This window comes from Lepus europaeus, chromosome 9 (genome assembly GCF_033115175.1).
Source record: "Lepus europaeus isolate LE1 chromosome 9, mLepTim1.pri, whole genome shotgun sequence".
Taxonomy (NCBI): Eukaryota; Metazoa; Chordata; class Mammalia; order Lagomorpha; family Leporidae; genus Lepus; species Lepus europaeus.
In genome coordinates this window covers 21,180,159-21,201,415 of record NC_084835.1, presented here as the reverse complement: position 1 = coordinate 21,201,415, position 21,257 = coordinate 21,180,159, and the positions used below count along the sequence as shown (strand labels likewise).

At 55.9% G+C, this 21,257-nt stretch overlaps 2 protein-coding genes across 2 annotated transcripts in view; one reads left to right on the top strand and one right to left on the bottom strand.

Moving 5' to 3' along the window:
* FYCO1 (FYVE and coiled-coil domain autophagy adaptor 1) overlaps positions 1-21,257 on the top strand; it is a 76,531-nt gene that overhangs the window by 37,089 nt on the left and 18,185 nt on the right. Inside the window, exons 12-15 of the mRNA XM_062200705.1 lie at positions 78-227; positions 882-1,093; positions 3,614-3,758; positions 21,032-21,127. Of these exons, the coding sequence (XP_062056689.1) occupies positions 78-227; positions 882-1,093; positions 3,614-3,758; positions 21,032-21,127 (603 nt within the window). The remainder of the gene's footprint in view (positions 1-77; positions 228-881; positions 1,094-3,613; positions 3,759-21,031; positions 21,128-21,257) is intronic.
* Positions 11,312-15,067, bottom strand: CXCR6 (C-X-C motif chemokine receptor 6). Its single transcript, XM_062200138.1, has 2 exons — positions 15,014-15,067; positions 11,312-12,358 (listed from the first exon to the last, which is right to left on the bottom strand). The coding sequence occupies exon 2, from the start codon at positions 12,332-12,334 to the stop codon at positions 11,312-11,314; it is 1,023 nt and encodes a 340-aa protein (XP_062056122.1). The 5' UTR covers positions 12,335-12,358; positions 15,014-15,067.

Below are 21,257 nucleotides of genomic sequence, written 5' to 3'. Positions count from 1 at the left end.
CAGCCTTTTGAAATCAAGCTGGGTTATTGTGGCCTTTTCATAACTTCTCTCCTTGCTTGGGGTGTGCCTTTGCCCAGGGACAAGGATGCCCTCTGGCAGAAGTCAGACGCCCTGGAGTTCCAGCAGAAGCTCAGTGCCGAGGAGCGGTGGCTCGGGGACACGGAGGCCAACCACTGCCTCGACTGCAAGCGAGAGTTCAGCTGGATGGTGCGGCGGCACCACTGCAGGTCAGCAGGCGGCGCAGCCCCCAGCAGAGGGCGGGCGCTGCTGCTCGAAGGGACGCAGGCAGGGAGGACATACCAGTTGGGGTCCTGGTGGACACCAGGGCCCCCCGAAAGGAGAGAGAGTTGAATTCAGTGGTGTTGTCTGGGCCCAGGGATCCCACAGGGATGCAGTATCACAAGATAGCAGCAGCACTGTGGCCATCCCTCGGCCCCAAGGACATCCCGGGAGCACCCCGGGAGCCAGGCCTGGGGCTCACTAGAGGACGGAGGATGTGCGGAGCGGCACATGCCCTCTCAGGCCCCCGTTGGGACAGGAGCCAGTGATGCTCAGCTTGGGGTGGGGCAGAAGGAGAGGAGGCTGGGCAGGCATGTGTGGGTCCCTGGTCTCTGAACCTCAGCTTCTAAGTACATTTTGTGTCAGTCACGCACTCTCCCTCCAGACGTTAAGAGAAAGAACATTCTCCCACTAAGCTTCCCAGGTTGACGTGTTGAAACCTCACAAGAAGGGCTGATGTGGTCGCATGCTACACGGGGGGGGCAGAGCTGGGTCTCACAAGAGCCATGCAGGTGGCATACGGAGCCCAGTTCTGGTGCTAAGCCAGTGACATGAGCCCCGCCAGGCGTCACCATCAGAGCCCATGCTTGTTTTGTCCCCAGGGTATGTGGCCGCGTCTTCTGTTACTACTGCTGCAACAACTACGTCCTGACCAAGTCCAGTGGCAAGAAGGAGCGCTGCTGCCGCGCCTGTTACCGGAAGCTCAGTGAAGGCCCCGGCTCCCCAGATAGCACTGGCTCCGGCACCAGCCAAGGCGAGCCCAGCCCTGCACTGTCACCAGCCCACACTGGGCCACAGGCCACAGGAGGCCAAGGTCAGAGTCCTGTGACTGCCCACTGAGTCCACAAGGTGCCACCCTGTCCAGAGCGTCCAGTTAGCTCTGACAAGTTTAATTCAGTGTCTTCCAATCTTAGATGTTAACAAGGTGCTAAAAACATTATCCTCACCCTGGGACTTCCCTTCTGAAGTCTGTAGGACTGAAAGAGAATTGAAAAAAGGAGTGACTCACTCCTGATAGGTTTCAGTGTGACTTAATGTGAAGCCTGTGTACCTCTGCACCCATGTGTCACCAACACAGGACACCCCACACTTTGGAAACTGCTGTCAGGCACAACCTGAGCCCTGCACTCTCCCTCTCTCCCAGTGTAACCCCAGGCCGGGAGTTGTATCTGAAGCCATCCACTGTCCCCTTGAAGCTCTTACTCTTTTAATGGCCATGGAGGACATGTTCCCCATGTGTCTCCCCACTACTCAATCAATAAAAGGAAGTGGGGGTTGATTCCCACCAGGCCAGCTCAGACTGCCCTCAGGAAACTAGACTTTTGTGTGTGGCACAGAGGCAGGCAGAGCTGAGCTGGCAGGGGCGAGGCAGACACGAGGTTCACCTGCTGCTAGCATACCCCACTGCCCTCTGCTCCTTGTCTCTGGGACTCAGCCTGGACGCTGGCTGGCCTCTAGAGACCTCGTCAGTTCTGCTCTTGTTGACGTGGATCATCAGGGAAACTGGCAGGCCCCATTATTTTGTTGGCTACAAAGAACTGTGCGGGGGAAGGGGTATCTGTATCTTCACCACATCATTTGCCCACTTAAAATCTTTTTCATTATTGAATTTTGAGAGTCCTCTATATGTTCCAAATACAAGTTCTTTGTCAGATATGAATTTTATAACCACTTCTTCCAATCTATAGCTATAGCTTGTCTTTTTATTTTCTTTGGAAGAGCAGAAGTGTCTTTCAAAGAACAGAAGTTTACTACTTTGATGAAATTCAATATACCAACTATTTTTCTTTTCTTTTAGTGTCATCTATTTTGCTTAACCCAAGGACTCAAAGATCTCCTGATTTCTCCTAGAAGTTTTATAGTTTTAGGTTATACATTTAGGTCAGTGATCCTTTTCTTTTTTATGCATAGTTGTGGCTCCATTTGCAAGTCTATTCTTTTTCCATCAAATTGCCTTCACACCTTTGTTGAAAATCAGTTGACCTTATATGTGTGAGTCTGTATCTGGACTTTCTGTTGCATTCAATTTATCTGTGTGTGTGCCTTGACCAAGGCCATACTATTATGGTTATCATTGTTTTATAAAGCATCTTAAAATCAGGAAGAACGATTTTATCTTCTATAAAAGTATTGGCTACTCTAAGTTTTTTGCTTTCCCATGTAAATCTTAGAATCAGTTTGTAAGTTTCTACCAAAAAAAAAAAAATGCATGTGAGCTTTTCAGTGGGATTGCACTGATACTCTAGACCAGTTTGAGGGGGAATTCACATCTTAATAAAATTGACTCTTCCCATCGATGAACATGGTATAGCTTTCCACTTAGGATTTCTTTGATTTCTCTCAGTGGACATCATTTTGCATCCTTGTCACCCACTTTCCTGTACCCCTGCCAGCCTCAGAAAGCAGGTTCAGGGATGTGGCTAGGCCTGTATGAATAAACCATTCCATGATCCCCTTTTCAGTCAAGGCTCAAGCCTTCCAGTGTACAGGCAGGAGACAAGAGGAAGAACATTCCCTGTAGAGCAGAGCCTGTCCCAGTAATTGTGCGGTAAGGCAGCTGGGGACACGCAGCTCACGAGAACCATTCTTCCTGCGTGCCAGCCCAGGAGCTTTCCTTGGTGTGTGTTGTGTTGCAGTGACAACAGAGACTGGCACCGTGCCAGTGTGCTGAGATCACTTGGTTTTATCTGACATTGCCTGTCTGCTAATTGGTTTCTTTCTTTCGTATTGTTTTGTTTTGTTTTGTTTTGCCTCAGCTCTGCCCTCAACATTTTCCATGACCTATGCTAGAGACTGTGCGTGGGTGGCTGGCACAGCAGCATCCCTACAGTGGCCTTCCTGGCAAGAAGCTGTGAGGTCAAACACAGGGGCCCTGGCTGGCAGCCCAGGGCCTGCTGCAGCCTTGACAGAGGGAGAGCAGCAGTGGATTGAGGAAAGCAGTGCAGACTCTTGCCCCCAGAGGCCGTCAGCACTGGCTGTGACTCGGTGGCACAGAAGGGGGTTTTCACTGTTGTTAACGTCTTTCCCCGAAATGGCTTGGTAGGTTTTTTCCTTCTGAGTAGGAGACTTGAGACAACCTATATGAGGTCAGCCTTTCTAAGCCCCTGACTTGGAAATGTCTGTTAGGTTGCACGTTCAATTTCATCTGTGGTCCCTGCTCTGCTTTTCTGGAATGTCCCAACAGCCATTTCTCTCATGTCTGGACAGAACAGCTGTCAGTTGAGTGACCACCGAGCTTGTCCTGCACACGGCACCCCCACACCTGACGTCAGGCCCACCCCTGCTGTGCCTAGCAGTGTGTGTATCTCCTCTCTGACCCGCCTCTGCCCCCCAGGAGCAAGCACCGACTGCAGGCCACCAGATGATGCTGTGTTCGACATCATCACGGACGAGGAGCTGTGCCAGATACAGGAGTCCGGCTCTTCTTTGCCTGAAACACCCACTGAAACAGATTCTCTTGACCCAAATGTGGCCGAACAGTGAGTAGATATCACTCCTATTTCCCACGTGCCCGCTGCATGGCCGACTCGGTGCTTCCTCACCAGAGGACTGGCAAAGTGAGAGCTCAAAGTGGGATTGGCCGTCTTGCTAGAGGGAGGGAGGGTGCCCTGGGGCAGTGCTCGGCTTGGCCCCGGGTGTGGGGCAGGGTCAGTGCTACGCCGTGTCGGAGGGCCTCCCTGGTTTCAGCAGTCTCCGTGAAGACCTGTTTCTTGGCTTGAGTGATGGTGTTCGTTTACTTGATTGCACCGACTGGGTGGTTAAACCACAGAGATTGTGTCCTCGGGGTTGTGGAGCCTGGGGAGCCAGGGTCAGGGTGCTGGCAGGGCTGGTTTGCTCTCTGCTTGCTCTGCACATGGCCGTCCCTGGGTGTGCCCCCAAGTGCCTCGCTGCATCTCCAAATCCCTTCTTGTAAGGCCACGGTCAGGTTCCCGCATGGCCTCATTTTAACTGCCTCACTTCTTTAAAGGCCTCATCTCCCAGTACAGGCCCGGTGTGCGTCCTGGGAGCCGGGGCTTGAACATGTGAGCTGGGGGAGAGGACACAACTCACTGAGCACCCTTGCTGTGCTGCCTGTGGCGTTTGCTCAGAGCGTCGTGCTGCCCTTGCAGAATCTGCTCCTGGGCCCCCAGGCTCCTGGCCCTGCGTTCCGCACCGCCGACCTCCCTGGCTTGCCAGGGGAGGGAGACTGAGTGCTCATGGAGCAGAACGTGCCATGGACACCCTGAGCCAGGCTGCTAGGGCCTGGGGGAGCTGCAGAGGGGCAGCTGCAGGAAGGACAGGAAATGCCCTAAGTCAAGAGGTGTCTGTTAGTAGGTGCGAGTGCAGTTCCTATTTTGGAAACACTGGTCAGGCGTGGTAACGATGCTATGGGCAGGGCAGTTGTCTTGGGTGGTAACGTTTGCTCCAGAGGCCTTGAGCTCCAGGTGCGCCCTGCCAAAGCCCCACAGCTCCAACAGAAGTAAATGCAAAGATGAGACTGGTACCCTACACCCTGAGGAGCCCGAGGGACTTTCTGCTCCCCAGCCTGCCCTGTGCCTTACGCTGCTCATCACCAGTGGCCTGGGCCTGGCTGCGGAGAGAAGGCTGCAGTCCCCTGTCGGGGCAGGCTCTGAGGGACAGGAACACCAGCCGCGTGGGTGTCCCTCAGTACCTGCCCTCCCTTGGCCCTCTGTTCTCCTGTAGCATCTGCAAGGAGAGCTGTGTCAAAACCACTACCTTTTGTTTATTTGTTTTATTTAATTTTACTTACTTGAAAGACAGAAAGAGAGAGAGCTTCCATCTACTGGTTCACTCTGCAAATGCCTGCAACAGGAGCTGGGCCTGGAACTCCATCCAGGTCTCCCGTGTGGGTGGCAGGAATCCAAGTACTTGAACAGCGTGAGCTGCTGCCTGCCATGGTGCTCATTAGCAGGAAGCTGGATTGGAAGCAGGCCTGGCACTCTGATATGGAATTCGGGCCCCTTAACTGTGGTGCTACAACATCCCCACTAAGGGCCAGTTCTTAAAAACCTGAAAGAAACAAAGTGCTACCATATTAAAGCGTTAGACATTTATGCCCTGGGACCCGCAGGAAAACAAGAAAAGGTGTTTCTCTCCCTGGTGGCTTGGGTGCAGTTCTGTAGCACTGACTGCTCCCCAGGCCCAGCTTTCCCTCCAGCTAGGGGCGTGTGTGGTGCTCCTGCCAACTCACGGTGATGTCTCCCTTCCTGTCCTCCTGCCCAGAGTCCCAGGGAGGGCTGGGGCTGACCTGTCACACTGACCCAGGATTTCTGCCTCCACTCTTCCTGGGTGGTGAGAGAGGAGGTTTCGGTTAAACCTTCTGTCGCCTGATGAGGGACTGAACTCGCTTGTGGCCGCACGGGTGAAGCCAACTTGCTCGCTGAGTCCACGGCAGCCTCTACGCACTGTGACTCTTGACTTGGCCTTTCCTACCTTCCTGGTGCTCTTCCCTCTGCAGCCTTCCCTGTCTCCTTGAGCCTAGTGTATTCTCCCCAACCCCCTGCCCCGGGTGCCCAGGCCTGCTCCATTCTGTTCGCATAGGCTGCATTCTACCTTCCTCACCTGGCAAGCGTGGTGGGCAGGTGGCAAGGAGGGCAGGACCAGGATCCCAAGGATCTGGGAGGTCATCTTTGACTTGAAGGTGCCTTGCCACCTCTTGTGGCCTGCTTGGGAAGGTAGCTCCCTTTCACCCCTCCCCTTCCCCTTTCCCAATAGGAACAAAAACAGAAGACTTTCTGACCACTGACAAATGCACGTGTTTGGGTCTTGGGAAATCAGGAACTGCTCCAGGGAATGAAACTGGCCTCGGCCTCCAGGGCGGATCTGGGGCTGCCTGATGGGAACTTGGGTCACTGCACTGGAGGCGCCAGCCCTCCAAGGCGGTCAGACGCCTCTTTGTTCTTTGTCAGTTAGCTCGAGACAAACTCAGGCACGTCTAGTAGCTTTCTCTTGTGATCCTTTTCTTCGTAAGTCTAAGACCCAACCAAAAACTCCAGAGTTTGGGGAAGCAGAGTAGGGGGTGAGGGTGGGGGATACAGAGGCCTGGATTTGAGACAGGAAAGAGACAGAAATAAGCACACGCACAGAAGTGACCCAGGAGGGAGCAGTGCCAGAGCACCTGTCCTGTCCAGGGGCCCTTCCCTGTGACCTCACACAGGCCCGCACAGCCCTTCCAGGAGGACGGGTTCCCAGCCATTTCACAGGTCAAGAAGCAGAAGGAAGGCCTGTGTGGGCGCCGGCCCCCGGGTGTAGGGCGCCGGGGAGAGGGGCCAGCGCCTCAGTGTGCGGTGGGCTTGGGCCGTTGGAGCATGCAGAGGAAGGAACAAGTTGAGAAGGAAGGTAATTTCATTTTGGGACTTGTTGAATTTGAGTTGCTTGTGCACATCCAGGTGAAATTCAACAAGAAATTGGATACACAAGGCAGGTGCTGAGGGAAAAGGTATGGACACATCAACCTTTGGAGATGTGACTGCAGGAATCTAAAAAAACATCAATCAAATGCCACTAGGTGAAGCTGGGGAAGTGGATGAAATTGCCCAAGGGAAAATACACAAACTGAAGTGAAAGAGACAATTCTTGCCCGTGGAGTGCAAGAAGACACAAAGAAAAAGTAACAAGAGAAATAAAAGGAAAAATGGTAATATGGATGCCAAGAAGGGAAAGGATTTTCAAACAGGAAAAAATCATTGTCATGAAAGAGCCAAGGAAATAGTGATTGGAGGGGCCAGCATTGTGGCACAGCAGGTTAAGCCGCCATCTGCAATGTCAGCATCCTATGTGAGCGCCAGTTCAAGTCCCAGCTGTCCTATCTCCAATCCAGCTCCCTGCTAGCGCAGAGAAAGATGGCCCAATTACTCTGGGTCTCCTATGAGACCCAGACGGCGTTCCAGGCTCCTGGCGTCAATCTGGCCAGTCCCAACTGTTGCATCCAGTTGGGGAGTGAAATAGCAGATGGAAGGTCTTTCTGTCTGTCTCTCCCTCTCTCTCTCTGTAACTCTTCCTTTCAAATAAATAAATTCTAAAAAGAAGAAGAAGAAGCAGAAGTCTGGTAGTACTGTTATGAGGGTCAGGACCAGGCTTTGGACCCAGAGGCCTCCCTCCAGCCCAGGGAAGGGCTCCACTGCCTTCTCTGGGCCCCATTCTCCCATTGCCCCGTCGCCTAGAACCTGTAGTCGCTAAGGCCCCGCCTCTGCACACAGCACGTGCTTAGGGCTGAATAAGTTGTTTGCCTGCTCCCTCCTGGCAGTGCTGAGACAGGAGAGGGTCCCTGATTCCAGCCTCATAGGGGCATGGCAGGGCACTGTGGCCTCCCTGAGCGACCTCCCAGGGCCCCAGCTCGGCTCGAATGGTGCTGTTTCCAGGGCTGAGCTGGCAGGCAGTCAGCTGGTGAATGAGGCTGGGATATGGGACAAGGGCTGGCAAGGACCTGAGGCTTTGACTGCCACGGCCACTGCACAGCCTTCACCCTGTCATGGCTGCTTCTAGGCCAGGTGCACAGGTTGTGTGCAGTGAGGAGCTCTCCCAGGTGAGACACCCCTGGTCAGGTTGCTGGCCTGCAGGCACCATGCTCCGGGCTCAGCCCCCTGCACTCAGTCCCTTCACTGGGGCTCAGCTCCAGCAGCGGGGCTGGGAGGCAGCTGAGGTGGGGGCTGGGGATGCAAGTACAGGGGACGTGTGTTGTTTGCGGGATGTGTGACACTGAGCGGTGAGGCCAGGCTGTGCCGGGCCTGGCTTCTGCTATACCCTGTGGCCTCATCGCCTTTTCTAGATGACGCTAAGTGAGCTCGCCGAACCCACCCACATAGTAAATGGCCAGCAGATGCTCCCGGATGGGCGCTTGCTTCCGGTGTCTGCTGGATTCCTCACCAAGCAGGAGAGCCAGTACCTGGCATCTCAAAAACGAAACGAGAACAGGATATGGTGATCATGGTTAAGGCTAGAAAGCCACCTTGTTGTTGGGCTAACCCACAGTCTCCGCCTTCAGATGAATTCAGAGCTGGCGGGTGCCCTGCGGCCTGTCACTCGCATGAAACCATGTGGGGGCAGAGAAAGATGCGGTTTCGCGGGCAAGGAGCCCTGGCCCTGCTGCGTGAGCTCTGGCAGGTTTTAATCTCTGGGCTGGCTTTCTCTGAAAGATGGTGGTGCCAGGCTCCTACAAAACAGCACACAATTCCCTTGGGCCGGGAAGGCCAGAGCACCTGGAATGGGGTGCTGCTTTGGGCCCCTTGGAGTCAAAGATCGGAGCAGCCACCCTGACCACTCCCAGCCCCCAGCTCTCTGCTCTGTCCCCACCTCTCACTGGCAGTGGCTTTAACCTTTCCTCCTCTCTGGCCTCTGGCTCCATCTCCCATCTCCCATCTCCAGAGTGCCCCTGGAGAACACCTGGACTCCCAAGGCGCCCCTGGCTCCGTGCAGTCAGGCAGCACACTCCCCTGCAGCTTCTGCCATGTCTCTGACCACGGCGGGAGCCCTTCAGCACAACCACTGCCCCAGGAGTAGGGACCCTGTGGGGGAGTCTGCACCCTGCGCACTCTGGCCTCAGGCAGGGTGCACACTCAGCCTGACCCCGTCGCCCAGCCCTCCTGGAGCTGCAGATCTTTGAGGCCCTGTGCTGCTGTGCATGAGCAGAAGGGAGAGCCGAGGGCAGGGAGGGGGAGGGGGAGGTGGGGGAGGAGGGGAGCCAGTTTGAGCTTGGGCTGGCTCGGCCCCAGATGTGACCTCACTCTCCTCCTCTGTGGCATGGAACCGTAACAGCAGTGTCACCTGCTTCCTGGGCTGTGGTGTGGAGGGAACGAGGTCCAGACATGTAGGCCCTCGGCAGCCTGCACGTGCAGTGCCAGTGTTGATGCAAATGCAGGAAGGAGTTGGAAAAATGATCCCTGCACCCAGGTGCAGCAGGGAAGGCCCAGAGAGTGTGGGAGCAGGGGGTGCCTGGGGGGGCTTCCGCCGCTGGGCTCTTCCTGGGGACAGGTGGCCAGTGGTCCCAGCAGCTGTCCTCTGAGAATGCCGTGGCCAGGAAGGCCCCAAGTATAGCCCATGGAGTGTACTGTTCTCGCCTCCCAAGCACCTGAAAGGGAGGGCTGTCCTCAGCCCGTGGTGTGGGTGGGGCCCTGGGGCCCTGGGGAGGCTGTGACACTTGCCCAGAGGTGCACAGGGGCAGGGCGGGGGCATCTCCAAGCTCAGTGCGAGTGTTCTGAGCCCTGCCTCCCAGTCCCTCATGCTTCTTCCTGTGCAGAGCCCGCAGCCGTGACTGCTTCTCCCTTCCCACAAGGACCTCTGCGTCCAGGGCTGGGACACTGTCAGGGAAGCCAGGGACCAGCGGCCCCTCTGTATGCGGGGCTTCACATTAAGGTGGATGTGCAAAGGCAGGAGGACAGAAGCCCTCTTGAAAGCCAGGGAGAGGAAGGTCTGTCCTGTCAGCCCTCTCACCCTGCAGTGGGCAGGCGCCGTTGTTTGAGGAAGCACTTGGTGGCCCCTGTGGCCTGAGCCCAGTGAGGAGAGGTCCCAGTGGCGGCATATCAGTGACCTCTGGGGCGGTGCCCCAGATCTGGAGGGCCCTGCAGGGCCTGGCCTGTGCTCGGCTGGCCCAGGGTACACTGGCCTGCCATGCCCCTCGGGAAGGCACTCAGCAGACCCTCCCTCACCTGCTGACCTGCAGGGCTGGCCTAGAGGGCTTACCTTTTTCCAGATCTTGTAAGAATGAACAACTGCTGCCATTTTGGAAGCCCCTTACCCAGGGTACAAACTGTGCCGGGGGCTTTGTATGCACCCCTGAGGTCCCCTGCACACCAGCCGTGAGAGGTGGGTTCCGCTATGATCCAGATGATGCCAAAGAGAAAGGAAACAGCTGATCAGAGGTTCAGCGACTGGCTCAGGGCTTCCCACCCAGGGGGCGGCAGGGATTCCACCTGGGTCTCTTGCCCACCCAAGCCCCCAAACCACACAGTTAAGCCCGATGGGGCCTGCCTCCCTGGGCATTCTGCTTAGCTGTTGCCCGTTGTTTCTCCATAGTGGAGGAATGATTTGGGGATGCATGAACCTACAGAGCATCTTCAAGCTTGTTAAACAGAAGTCTGCCATTTCAAACAACCCCTCATCCCGTGGCCCTGTTACAGAAGTCAGGCAAGGGTGGCCCCTGTGGTGGGCCTGGGGCTGGAAACCACAGTGAACGAGCGGGGCGGTGATCTTCACTTACTTCCTCCCAGCCCAGAAGTGGCTTGTTGCTAGATTCCAGACATGTCACCCTGGAGGAAAATGCACACAAGGGACAAGCAGTGTAGAGACTCGTAAAAAGTGTTTATTTTTTGGTCATGAAACGTATGCTGTTTGGCGTGGGGGGTGAGGGGGCAGGCACTGAAAAGTTCATCTTTAAGGGAGCAGAGCCACCCAAGAAGCCAGTCCGAAAGGGCTGCCTGGATGCATTGGCCTCGATCTGAGTTTCTCACGTTTTTCTAGCATGCCGTGGCCCTCTGGATTTGTTTAGGCAGTCCGATTTGTTTAGCCTGTGTATAGTCCCTGGTGCTGGTCCTTCCAACGTCAGTCAGAGGGAACACATCTTGCATCGCCCTGTGCGAAAGTCAGACCCCCAGTGAGCAGAGCCTGATCTCCTTTCTGCAAGGTGCCTGGTGAGGGAGGTGGGAGCCGTGAGGACGCGCCCTTCTCATCTCCACTGCCTGCCCAGGAGACAGACAGGTCCTCATCTCCCCTGACCCTCAACAGCTTTGTCGACTCTGTTCCTATCTTTGACCTTCAGTCCCACTCAAGGAGTACCTGAGACCATAGACTTGTCACACGGCATCCCCTTGTTGTCACCATTCTTGGGGTGGAGGAAGGAAAGCCCTTAAAAATTTTAGAGCCCCTTGGGGGTTCAAGGAGAGAACAGAGTATGCTGGCATCTGAGAAGCCGCCTTCTAAGCTAGCCGGTGTTTGGTTTCTTCCCTGTGGGGATGCACAAGCTGTAAACAAAGCCTTCTTCGTCGCGTCCAGGAAGCACAGCTGTGCTCAGGAAGTGCCGGAGGTGCGTCTCCAAGGCCTACAGCTGGAACATGCTGGTGGCCTCCGCGTGGTGGGACGCAGAGCACGTCTTGGAATTGTCCTCAGAAGACTTCGATTGACTTGTGGCCCCCAGGTAAGGGAGGCAGCCAGCGTCCTTCACAAGTTTCAGGCAGTTCTTGCGGAACTTGAGGCCGACAAAGGCGTAGAGCACAGGGTTCAGGCAGGCCCTCAGGTACGCGACGGCCTCCGTCACCACGACAACGTAACTGAAGCTGGTCATGGCGTGGTACTCCCAGCTCGTGCTCCGGATGAGCTTCACCAGGTTGAACGGCGTCTGGGTCAGCAAGAACACGGCCACTACCAGGAAGATGATCTTGAGAGACTTGTGCTTCCGGAAGCCGCGAGCCCGAAGCAGGGTCCTGACAATGACCGAGTAGCAGACAATCATGGCGAGCAGTGGCAGGAAGAAGCCCAGAGCCATCTGGGTGGCAAGAATCACGGTGGAAATCTCCTCGCCGTGGTAGTCGCAGACGTGCTTGTCGAGGTGCAGGACACTGCCGTAGATGATCTGTGGCAGAGAAACCAGGAGGGAGGCCACCCAGATGAGCGTGCAGATGGCCTTGCCCCAGCTTCTGCGCGCGGCCTGCTGGTTGTAGGCCTTGGTGGCCTGAACCACTGCAATGAAGCGATCCACGGTGATGCAGGTGAGGGTGAGCATGGACGTGTAGAAGTTTATGGCGTAGATGCCCAGCAGGGTCCTGCACATGAGCTCGCCAAAGACCCACTCGTGGAGGCCTGCATAGGCCCAGAAGGGCAGAGTGCAGACGAAGACCAGGTCAGCCAAGGGCAGGTTCATCAGGAACACGTCTGTCAGGCTCTTCAGCTTCTGGTAGAAGATGTAGATGACCAGCACCAGGGAGTTGCCTATCAGGCCGCAGGTGAACACCGCCAGGTACACGCAGGGCACGAAGACCTTCCTGAAGCGTAAGAAGCACTCGTGCTCCTGGCTGCTTTCTGTGGAGTTGATGAAGAACCCGGGGTCGAGGTACTCGTCCTCCATTGTGGTGACTCCTCCGATGAACACCTGTGAGCCAAAGCCCAGCAGTCAGGCTTGGGGCAGAGGGAGGCACCCCCTTCCCACCGAGAGCCCAGCCACTGCTGCGCTCAGTACCAGCACTGCAGAGTCCCCTGGAGACAGCCGTGCCTTGGGAAATGACTGCGGCTGGTTGAGGGACTCTTTTTGCCTTAAAATTCTCAGGGTCTCACCCTTCCTGGAGAGAGCTCACAGGAGACCCCCAGGCACATTCTATTGAACCCTGTGCTCATTTTTCAAAGCAGAAGCCACCACGCTGGCCAGTGGGCTCACCTGTCTTCACCTTCCCACGCCTCACAGCAGATGCCCACTCAGCTCTGGCCCTCTTCTGTTAAACTCTGAAGGCCAAGGCAGTGCCCCTTCCAGGACCCACCCCCCTGTCGAAGGTCCCTGGGGAGCGGGGGTGTGTGGGGGTGACCAGGACTCCTGGGCCTGGGGGTGGGGAGTCCTTCTTGCCTCTTCTTCCTCCTGGTTGCCTCGAATTACGAAGGCCACTCACTGATGGGGAAACAAGTGCCAGCAGAGCCCAGGCTGCCCAGCAGGTGACTGACGACTGTCATGGCCAGGGAAGGGGCCGTTCTCTTCTCGTCCCAGCCCGTACTTTGCCCTTTATCATCTGTCACCATTACCACATTCTCCCATCAGAGCCTCGTATCCTGAAGACTCTTTGATCTCCAGGAATCTCTTACAAGGTAGATTTCCCAGGAAGGGAATATTGCCTTAGCTTTTGTGATGAGCAGGCTAGGCGTTAGGGGTCTCTTAACAATGGAGAACCCCAGTGAAGCAGGACATCAGATGGGTGGGCTATACTTGACCTTAGCCAAAAGGCCACGAAGCCACGAGCTGGGCTTGCAGCAGAGACCCAGTGGCTGGCTGTCTTGGCCAGGGCTCCGGCCCCGCGAGACTCTCGCTCCCCTCCGACCACACAGGACACAGGGTGATGTAACCTGTGACGGAGGTGCAGGCGCAGCTGTGGCCATCTTGCCCCTGACCTGCAGATACTCAGCACCCAAAGCTCATTTCCAGGGACCCAGGGCCCTGTCTCATCAGCACCTCAGAGAACTGTTTGAAGAACAGCAGGAGTTTGGACGGTACCTCTGCGAAGTCCAGCAGAGTCGGAATACTGACTGCCCAGACGAGAGTGAGCTTGTCTGGCCTTTCTCGTCCTCTCAGAGAACCTGTGTAGTTGAGAACAGTGGCGGCGCTGCTGCTGCTGCCTGCCTCCGTCTCTGCTGAGGACCTGCCCTTTGGGGCACCGCTCGTCACTGAGCGCGAGGTGCTAGATCTGCCAGGGTGATAGGGCAGCCGGCAGGCATGGCCCATAGCTGTCTGAGGCATGGAGTAAGTAGGGCAGACGATGCGGTGGGTGTGTTATTATTCACACAAGAACAAAAACATCTTGTTATCGTTTAAAATCTGAAACCGGTAGCTTTGCGTTTCTCGAGAGGCATGTCCAGCCGTCCATTATTGCCGAACTCACTCTGACCTTTCTTTGTAGCATCCTGTTCCACCTATAGCTGGGCCCTCACCCCCGCACTGCGCGTTCAGCACAAAAAGCCCATGCAGATTCCTTTGTGGTAATTGATCAGCTTACATTAACAGATTGAGACTGGACAGTTCTAGGCAGATAAAGTATTAAAAGTCACTTTCCCTTACAGAAAAGATTAAAATAATGTATTTTTTTCTATAATCAAAATCCTATGTTGATTTCTGAAAATAAAATAATAACCTACAACTTTGGAAGTGGCATAAAAGTTATAATAAATAAGCAATGAAGCAAATTATAATTCAGACATAAAATAGAATATGACTGAAACATTTAGGATCTGCTTTTAACTTGAAAAATGTAGTACATTTAAATTGTGCAAGACAATGAAACACGAAGTAAATGTGCAAAATAAGTATTACCTGTTACTATTTTAGATAATGGATGGTTTTGAACTCTTTCAGTCATAAACCTCTAAGATTCTCAGTGAGAATCTCATAAAACATTCAGACCTTCCCTCAGAAATACGACCCGGATCCAGAGAAAACGTGCATTTTCCATGATCTTTTCCAGTGTCCCCATGAAGTCTGTACACAAACGCCCATGGTCCCAGGGGCTCCTGAGAACCCTGGACTCCCTCTGCTGTGCATTCTGGGACCCTGGTTCCAGAATGCATGATAAACTATTAGAATTTTGACTCTTTTCAAAAGCATAGAAGATGACCAGATGTCATCCACAGACGGCCTATGGCTGGTGGAATTATGGCCAACTTATTTCCTCCCCTCCATGCTATTTTTCTGTAGTTTCCAAAGTTTCTCCAGCAGTCTGTTACTTTATATTGTTTAGAAAAAGTGAACAGTCAGCTGTGCTCACAGCTTGTCTTCCAAAGTGGAAAAGAAAGGAAAACGGAGCTTATTCAGTGAGCAGATCTCGGTAGTGACTCCCGACTCCCTGGGCGGCTCTGCTGGCCCCGTTGCCGTCAGCGCCATCAGCTTTCCCACCAGTGGCAGGGATGGATTTTGAACCGAGAGCAGCTGAGCGCCATAGCCTGCCCGTTTTATCCTGTGCTTTGCTGCAGGCGCGAGGCTGGGAACCCTGGCCGTGCCTGGGGTCAGTCCTCTGTCTTCTTTTCAGCACGAGGGGGAAGAGAAATGACTCACCGGCAGAGCCGCCTTGGCCGTGGGTTCTAGAGATGAGCTTGCTCACGAGGCCAGGGCCACCTCCACTCCTGTGATGTGGGCCGGGTTTCCGCCAAGTGTTTAAGAGCCCTCGGCTGGTTGCTCTGCGAGACCCACGCCACCCGCATCCTGTAGCTCAGAATCCACATGACCAGCCTGCAGCTGCGTACTCTGGGGTTCAGAGATCCCCGACAGTCCTCTCTCTCCTCGTTTGGAGCTTATTCTCTAGGGCCCTGAGAGGGTTTTGTTTGTAAACCAGGGAGGAGCAGTGAGTAGGGTTGGCTCTGGCAGTCCCCTGACGACAGGGGTATTTGTCTCTTAAGATTATTTCATTTGCTAGCCATGCGTCTCTTTGGAACTGTTTGGGGCTGGGCCAGTGCAAGGTGCACACTGTGGGCTGGGGTCTGTGTGTGCACACAGCTCCCACATACCTGGTCCTCTGACCTGCAGAGTGAGAATACTGAGGACCATAGCTAAAATTACAGCCTCATGTGATAGCCAACTGGCAATTGGAAGATAGAAATTCAGGGCTCCATCAGGGCCAGACCAAAGGACCAGGGGCGTCTGGGTGACAGGTGTGCCATAGGGCCTGGGCAGCCCCACCTACCAGAGGTAGGAAACATGTTTCTGCCAGGGGCCATTTGGAACATGGATTCATGGGCCATACAACATTATCACCCTAAAAATTATCCTGCTCTAGATTTACTGAATGTCCAGGCCCTCCTGCAGTTGGGTTGGTAGGCCCAGACCAAATGATCTCACAGGGCTTCCATGGCCCGTGGCTGGATGCTCCCCACCCCCATGACCTAAACCCGCACCTCTCAGGCGCCTTAGCAGGCAGGGACCCTCCCACCCTGGAGGGAATCGTCCAGATGCCTGGGGTGCTTTCTCCACCCTGGGAGTCCCCCAGATAGTAAGCATGTGATCTCACTATAACTCTAGTGATTCGTCTCCGTGAGCCAACATAGTAACTCACCAGCAGGGCAAGAATCAGAGCGATGTCTGCCTGAGCCACCTTCCCCACCCGCTCCTGGGGGAGAGGGTGCTGGGTAGAGGTGTGGACTCTGTGTCCGCCAGAAGCAGCTGCCCGCCTGCCCACGTGTCGGACCTCCCTCCCCTGCCTGGCACTCCTCATCAGATGCTTCCCCCAGTGCTGCCACTCTGCCCACCTGCTGGGCACACCTTGGGTGCGGCTCTTCCTCAGGGCAGGAGTCAGGGACTGGGACTGGGGGCAGGAGCAGCCCCAGGACCTAGAAACTGACACTGGTTTTACCACGAGCCTGGCCCTGGGCTGGGTTGCTCCCTCGAGTAAGCAGGAGGTCCGATGGAAGAGCTCGCCCGGTGGGGGCCACACGGGGTCTGTGTTGACTGCAAAGCCAGGGGACAGAGCTGCCCAGGGGCCCTGGTAAACGATCTAAAGCCCTCTGGTGGGTTTCAGGCCTTTGTTGAGTGAACTCGTGCAGGTGATCTTTTACTACAAACTCGTATGAATGGGTGGAGCGTTCGTTAAGAGCAGGAGCCACGAGGCCGCTGGAACACTTCTCAGTGGACAGGTGGCCACAGGAAGGTTGGGTGATGGACTTGAGAGGACGGAGTGGACCAAGGCACCCAGCCTTCTGAAAGAGACCTTAGAGCAAGCCTGCCTGACGAGTCGGGATCTTTAAGCTCTGGAGGAGGCTATTGCAAGGAGAAGCCAACCGTGAAGTTCAGGCCAAACCTATTGTGTTGTAGAGTGGCCTGAGGCTTATCAGACACTCAGCCATGCTCCTTGGCAGTTCCTCGTGTGCCACGGGGGGACAGAGACGCGTGCCTGCTGCTTGCCCTGGCTGCAGGATGTGAGGGAATGTGTGTGTCTGAGAACCTGGCATCCTAGCACAGAAGACTTGGCAGCAGAGCTCAGCGGACTGAGCCGCTCAGTTGGTTTGGGGGCCAGAGTTCTGTGTCAGCACTTCAAGTGTGGCTAGGGCAGCCAAAGAGCTACCTCTCCAGTTGCATTTGCTTCTGAAGAATTGAAGTGTTAACCAGTCACGTGTGGCTCGTGGTGACTGCGTTGTGGAGTGCAGCTGAAGGCTTGTCCAGTTGGCCAGAGATGAGTCGGAGGGAGGCTGAGCTGGGGGCCCGGAGGCGCCCTGGGAGCCAGGTGCAGCCACACCTGTCCCTGTGCTGGGTTGGCGAGGACAGGTAGATGGAGCCCTTGGGAAGGACTCTCAGTGAGATGGTGGGGAACTTCCCGGGGGCCTCTCTGTTCTCAGCCACAGTCCAGACAGGCTGGGCACCTGCCCCCAGGCCCTCTGCAGGCCCGGAGTTGTACAGTGATGAAATGAAAAACAAGTGACAGGGAGGTACTAGGCTTTCCAGCGCCCGCCATGAGCCCTCACCCAGAGAGGCGTGGATTGCTGGACTGCAGACCCTGGGCGTCATGCTGTTTGTTTGCCCTTATTAACCTCACGGTTCTCAAGTGGAGCCTCGGTTATGTCCTCCTTGGGGGGCATCTGAGACAAAGACAACCCCTTCCTGTGAGGCACATAACAGACAGCTATAGAGCAGCAAGTGTGTGCACGGCAGGGTGCCTGGGAGCACCTGGAGACCTCCCCCAGGGGATGAGCAGTCGCTGGACCTGCGTGTGTGCTCAAGAGACAGCGACTCAGCAGGAAAAGGTGGCCTGCATCAGCCGTCCGAGGCCACCAGCAGCTGGCGGCAGGTCCCATGGCAGAGCAGGAGCGGGCAGGAGGTCACTTGTTGATCTACCATTCTTCTGAGAAAACTGACTTAAGTGCAGGCGGAGGAAATGGCTGTAGCGGGAGCCAGGGTGCCCTCTAGTGGCTGTGCTTTTGATGCCCATCATTATTTTTTTTTTAATCCCTTGACGTTCTCTAACAATTGTTGAAACATTTTCTACTGCGTCCTGCAGTAAGAGATGCACTCCACCTGACCACCTAGGTGTGCATGTGTGTGCACATGATTTAGAAAGCTTCATAAAATCATATTTATCCTTGCAGCTTGCAATGTGTTATCGCATTGACGTTTTCTGTTCTGTCCCTCTCACTGTTGGTCATAACCTACTCAGTTGCTTCACAGCGCACCGAATGGGCAGTGACCCACAACTTTTCATCCATTGGGAGGACCGCCCTGTCCCTAATCATCACTTCTGAGACCACATCACCTACCCATCCACCCAGGGCCTGGGGAGGCTACCCTGGTTACCCAGAGGAAGGCAGGGCTGGTCTGTCACTGTGAGGCCAGAGGAGGGGGAGGAAGAGGAAGAGGGAACTACAGACCAGGGGCACCGTTTATCCTAAATAGGGGAAATGGGGAGAAGCAACTGCAGTTTTCCGTGTTCCCTGTCCTGCCCTGTGTCGTGTCTCGTTTATGGTGTATGCACTTGAGACAAGGATGAAAGCAAGTGAGATGAGGCCGCCCTGCATGGCAGCGAGAGTTGGCTGCAGCCCCTGCTTCCAAGGAGCTTGTGGCCAAGGGGGATGTAAGACCCAGAGGCAGGGGCTGACCTGCAGTACTGGGGTCCCATATGGGCACCGCTTCAAGTCCCAGCTGCCCCACTTGTGATCCAGTTCCCTGCTAATGTGCCTGGGAAAGCAGCAGAAGATGACCCAAGTGCTGGAGCCCCTATACCCATGAGGGAGACCCAGGAGAAGCTTCTGGCTTCTGGCTTTGGCCTGGCCCAGCTTGGCTGCTGTGGCCATTTGGGAGTGAACAAACCAGCAGATGGATGATCTCTCTCTCTCTCTCTCTCTCTCTCTCTCTCTGTAACTCTGCCTTTCAAATACATAAAACACATCTTTAAAATAAAAAAAAAGACCCAGAGGCAGATGAGTAAGGCCACTGTGACCAGGGCTGCAACATAGGTGTGCACAGGGTGACGGGAAGGAGTGTGGGCTGGGGGCTTGGAGGGTGGGAACAGGCTGCAGATGCTCCTTGTCATCTCAGAGCCTCAGCCACCAGTCACCTTCCACGGGCCCTCGGTGTGGTGCTGTTGCTGCAGGTGCACCGGGTGTTGCACAGATGTTCCTGGGTGCCCCGAATGGGACCTCTGGGGATCCTGCTGAATGAGCAAGGAGCCTCAGCTCCCAGACCCAGCACATGGACGCCCTGCGCTGTGGTGTGAGCACTCCCCCCTGTGGCAGGATGGAGCATCTCAGCCCACATCTGTGCACCTGGCATGAAATGCCAGCAGCAGTGCCTGCAGGGTCACTCCCCAGCAGAAGCTCCGCAAGCGTTGAGGTGGCTCCCTTGCCCTCCCCTTTGCATTCCTGACCTCGCACAGATGTGCAGGTCCCGGACTCACATGGGCTCTGGGCTCTGTGATCTGGCAGTTCACTAAGGAAGCCGTGGAACCCTTCCCCAGCACGGCCATCCCAGGTCAGCCACCCTCACAGTGCACCCGCTTCCCAGCATGAGTCATGGCTGCACTCCGGACGGAGCCTCGCGCGGTACCTGAGTGGCTGTGAAGGAGGAGGGCCGTCTCGGCTCGTGCCCAGGGCGCTTGCCGCTGGCCGGCTGCCCTGCCTGTGCTGCTGCACCTGGTGTGCCCTGGTCTGCCTCGGTGGTGGGCGGGGCCCTTCCTCTGTCTGGTGCTGTGCCCAAACCAGCACGGGCACGCGTTCATATCTCAGGGAGCTCTCCACAGCTGGGGGCAGGTCAGGAGTGAGTTCCCATGGTGCCCAGGGGCTGTAGAGGGCAGGTGAGGCTGGAGTAAACATACTTGAGGCCAGGCTGGCAAGAGCCCAGGGATTGGCTGGGCAAGAAGAACACAGAGGACCCAGGAGGAACTGGGTGGGGCACAGTCGGGGGGGCACATTGTATCCTGCCTTCGGGACACTTGGGGAGAGCTCTCCGGGGCTGTTGAGAAAGGGGCTGTTCCCATTTTGGGAAGAGGCTTTGCTGGTTGGGAGGTTGTCTTCATTAAGCCCTTCATGTGGGCAAGCCAGTTTTCCTTGCTGGACCGAAGCGTCCTCTTCGGCAGATAGGGAGAGGAGCTGGCTGGGCTCTGAGGTCCTTGAAATTGCATGAGCCACTGGCCGAGCTCCCTGGGGGCCTGCCTGGCAGGGAGAGCCCGAGCCACAGTCAGAGCCTCCACTTCCGGCTCCAGCCCTGTGTCCAAGAACCTCCTGGGCCCCTGGGCCTCCTCAGTAAGGATTAGTGACTCGGCAGGTGCTGAGATGTTCCAGAGGCAAATAAATACAGGAACACGCAAGGTAGAATTTCATAGGCTCCTGACTGCGGTGTGTGGTGGAGCCCTAGTCTGCCGCGCGGGGCACAGTGTAGGGGACTCGCCTCCCCGGCACCGATGTCCCTGGAGCACAGCTGGGGCCCTGTGGCATGGCCGTACAGTAGTGCCCCTCCCCCGTTCACTTACCTGCCTTCAGCAGGGTCCACAAACACTACGTGACCACACTAGAAGGGAACTTGGAACTGTGAAATCACACGCCATTCTGGGTGAAGGTGGAGAGCTCAGTCCTCTCGGTGGTTTCGGGCACCATGAGGCCTTGGAACGTGTCCCCGTTGACAGGGGGCCGCTGTGCTGCCATGCTAGCTGCTGCTGCTGTCTTTGTGCTCATCAGATACGGCTGAGAGGGAAGGAGGAGACAGACCTTAGCTCTGCCCTCACCGCCCTTTTGACTCTAACCACTGCCTGCCCCCTCAGCCCTGGGCACCTGTTTCCTGTTCCTGTGCCGACGCAGAGCAGGGCAGGCATCTCCGTCATGGGCTGACGCTGGTAACCTGGCCTGTGGCAGTAGCTCAGCCGGCACTTCTGCTCATGCCGTCCCCTGCCCCCAGGGAAGACATCGGAGCAGTTGCTGCAGCAGCCCCTGTGCCTCCCGCCTCCTGTGGAGTCTGCTGTGGCCTCGGGCATGGTCTCCATGGTGTGAGGATCCCGCGTGCGTTCTGAGAGGGGCTGCGGGACACCAAGGTGTGGGTGTCAGGTACGGAAGCTGGTGCGCTGGGGGGCTGACAGCTGTGTTCTCTTTTACAACATTTCAGGGACACCACGTCCAACTCGCTCACCCCCGAGGACATGGAGGACGCGCCCGTGGGGCAGGACGCGGAGATCTGCCTGCTCAAGTCCGGCGAGCTCATGTAAGTGGCAGCCGCCCTTCCCGGCCGAGGCCGGAACGTGGCACCCACAGCACTTCCATCCGGGCTTGGTTTTTCCTCAGGTAGAATTCCTATTGTTAAGATCCACCGTCCCTAGCATACCGTGCCTGGA

Excerpts from the sequence above, each read along its gene's own strand:
- CXCR6 (XM_062200138.1), bottom strand. The coding sequence starts at position 12,334 with ATGGAGGACGAGTACCTCGACCCCGGGTTCTTCATCAACTCCACAGAA.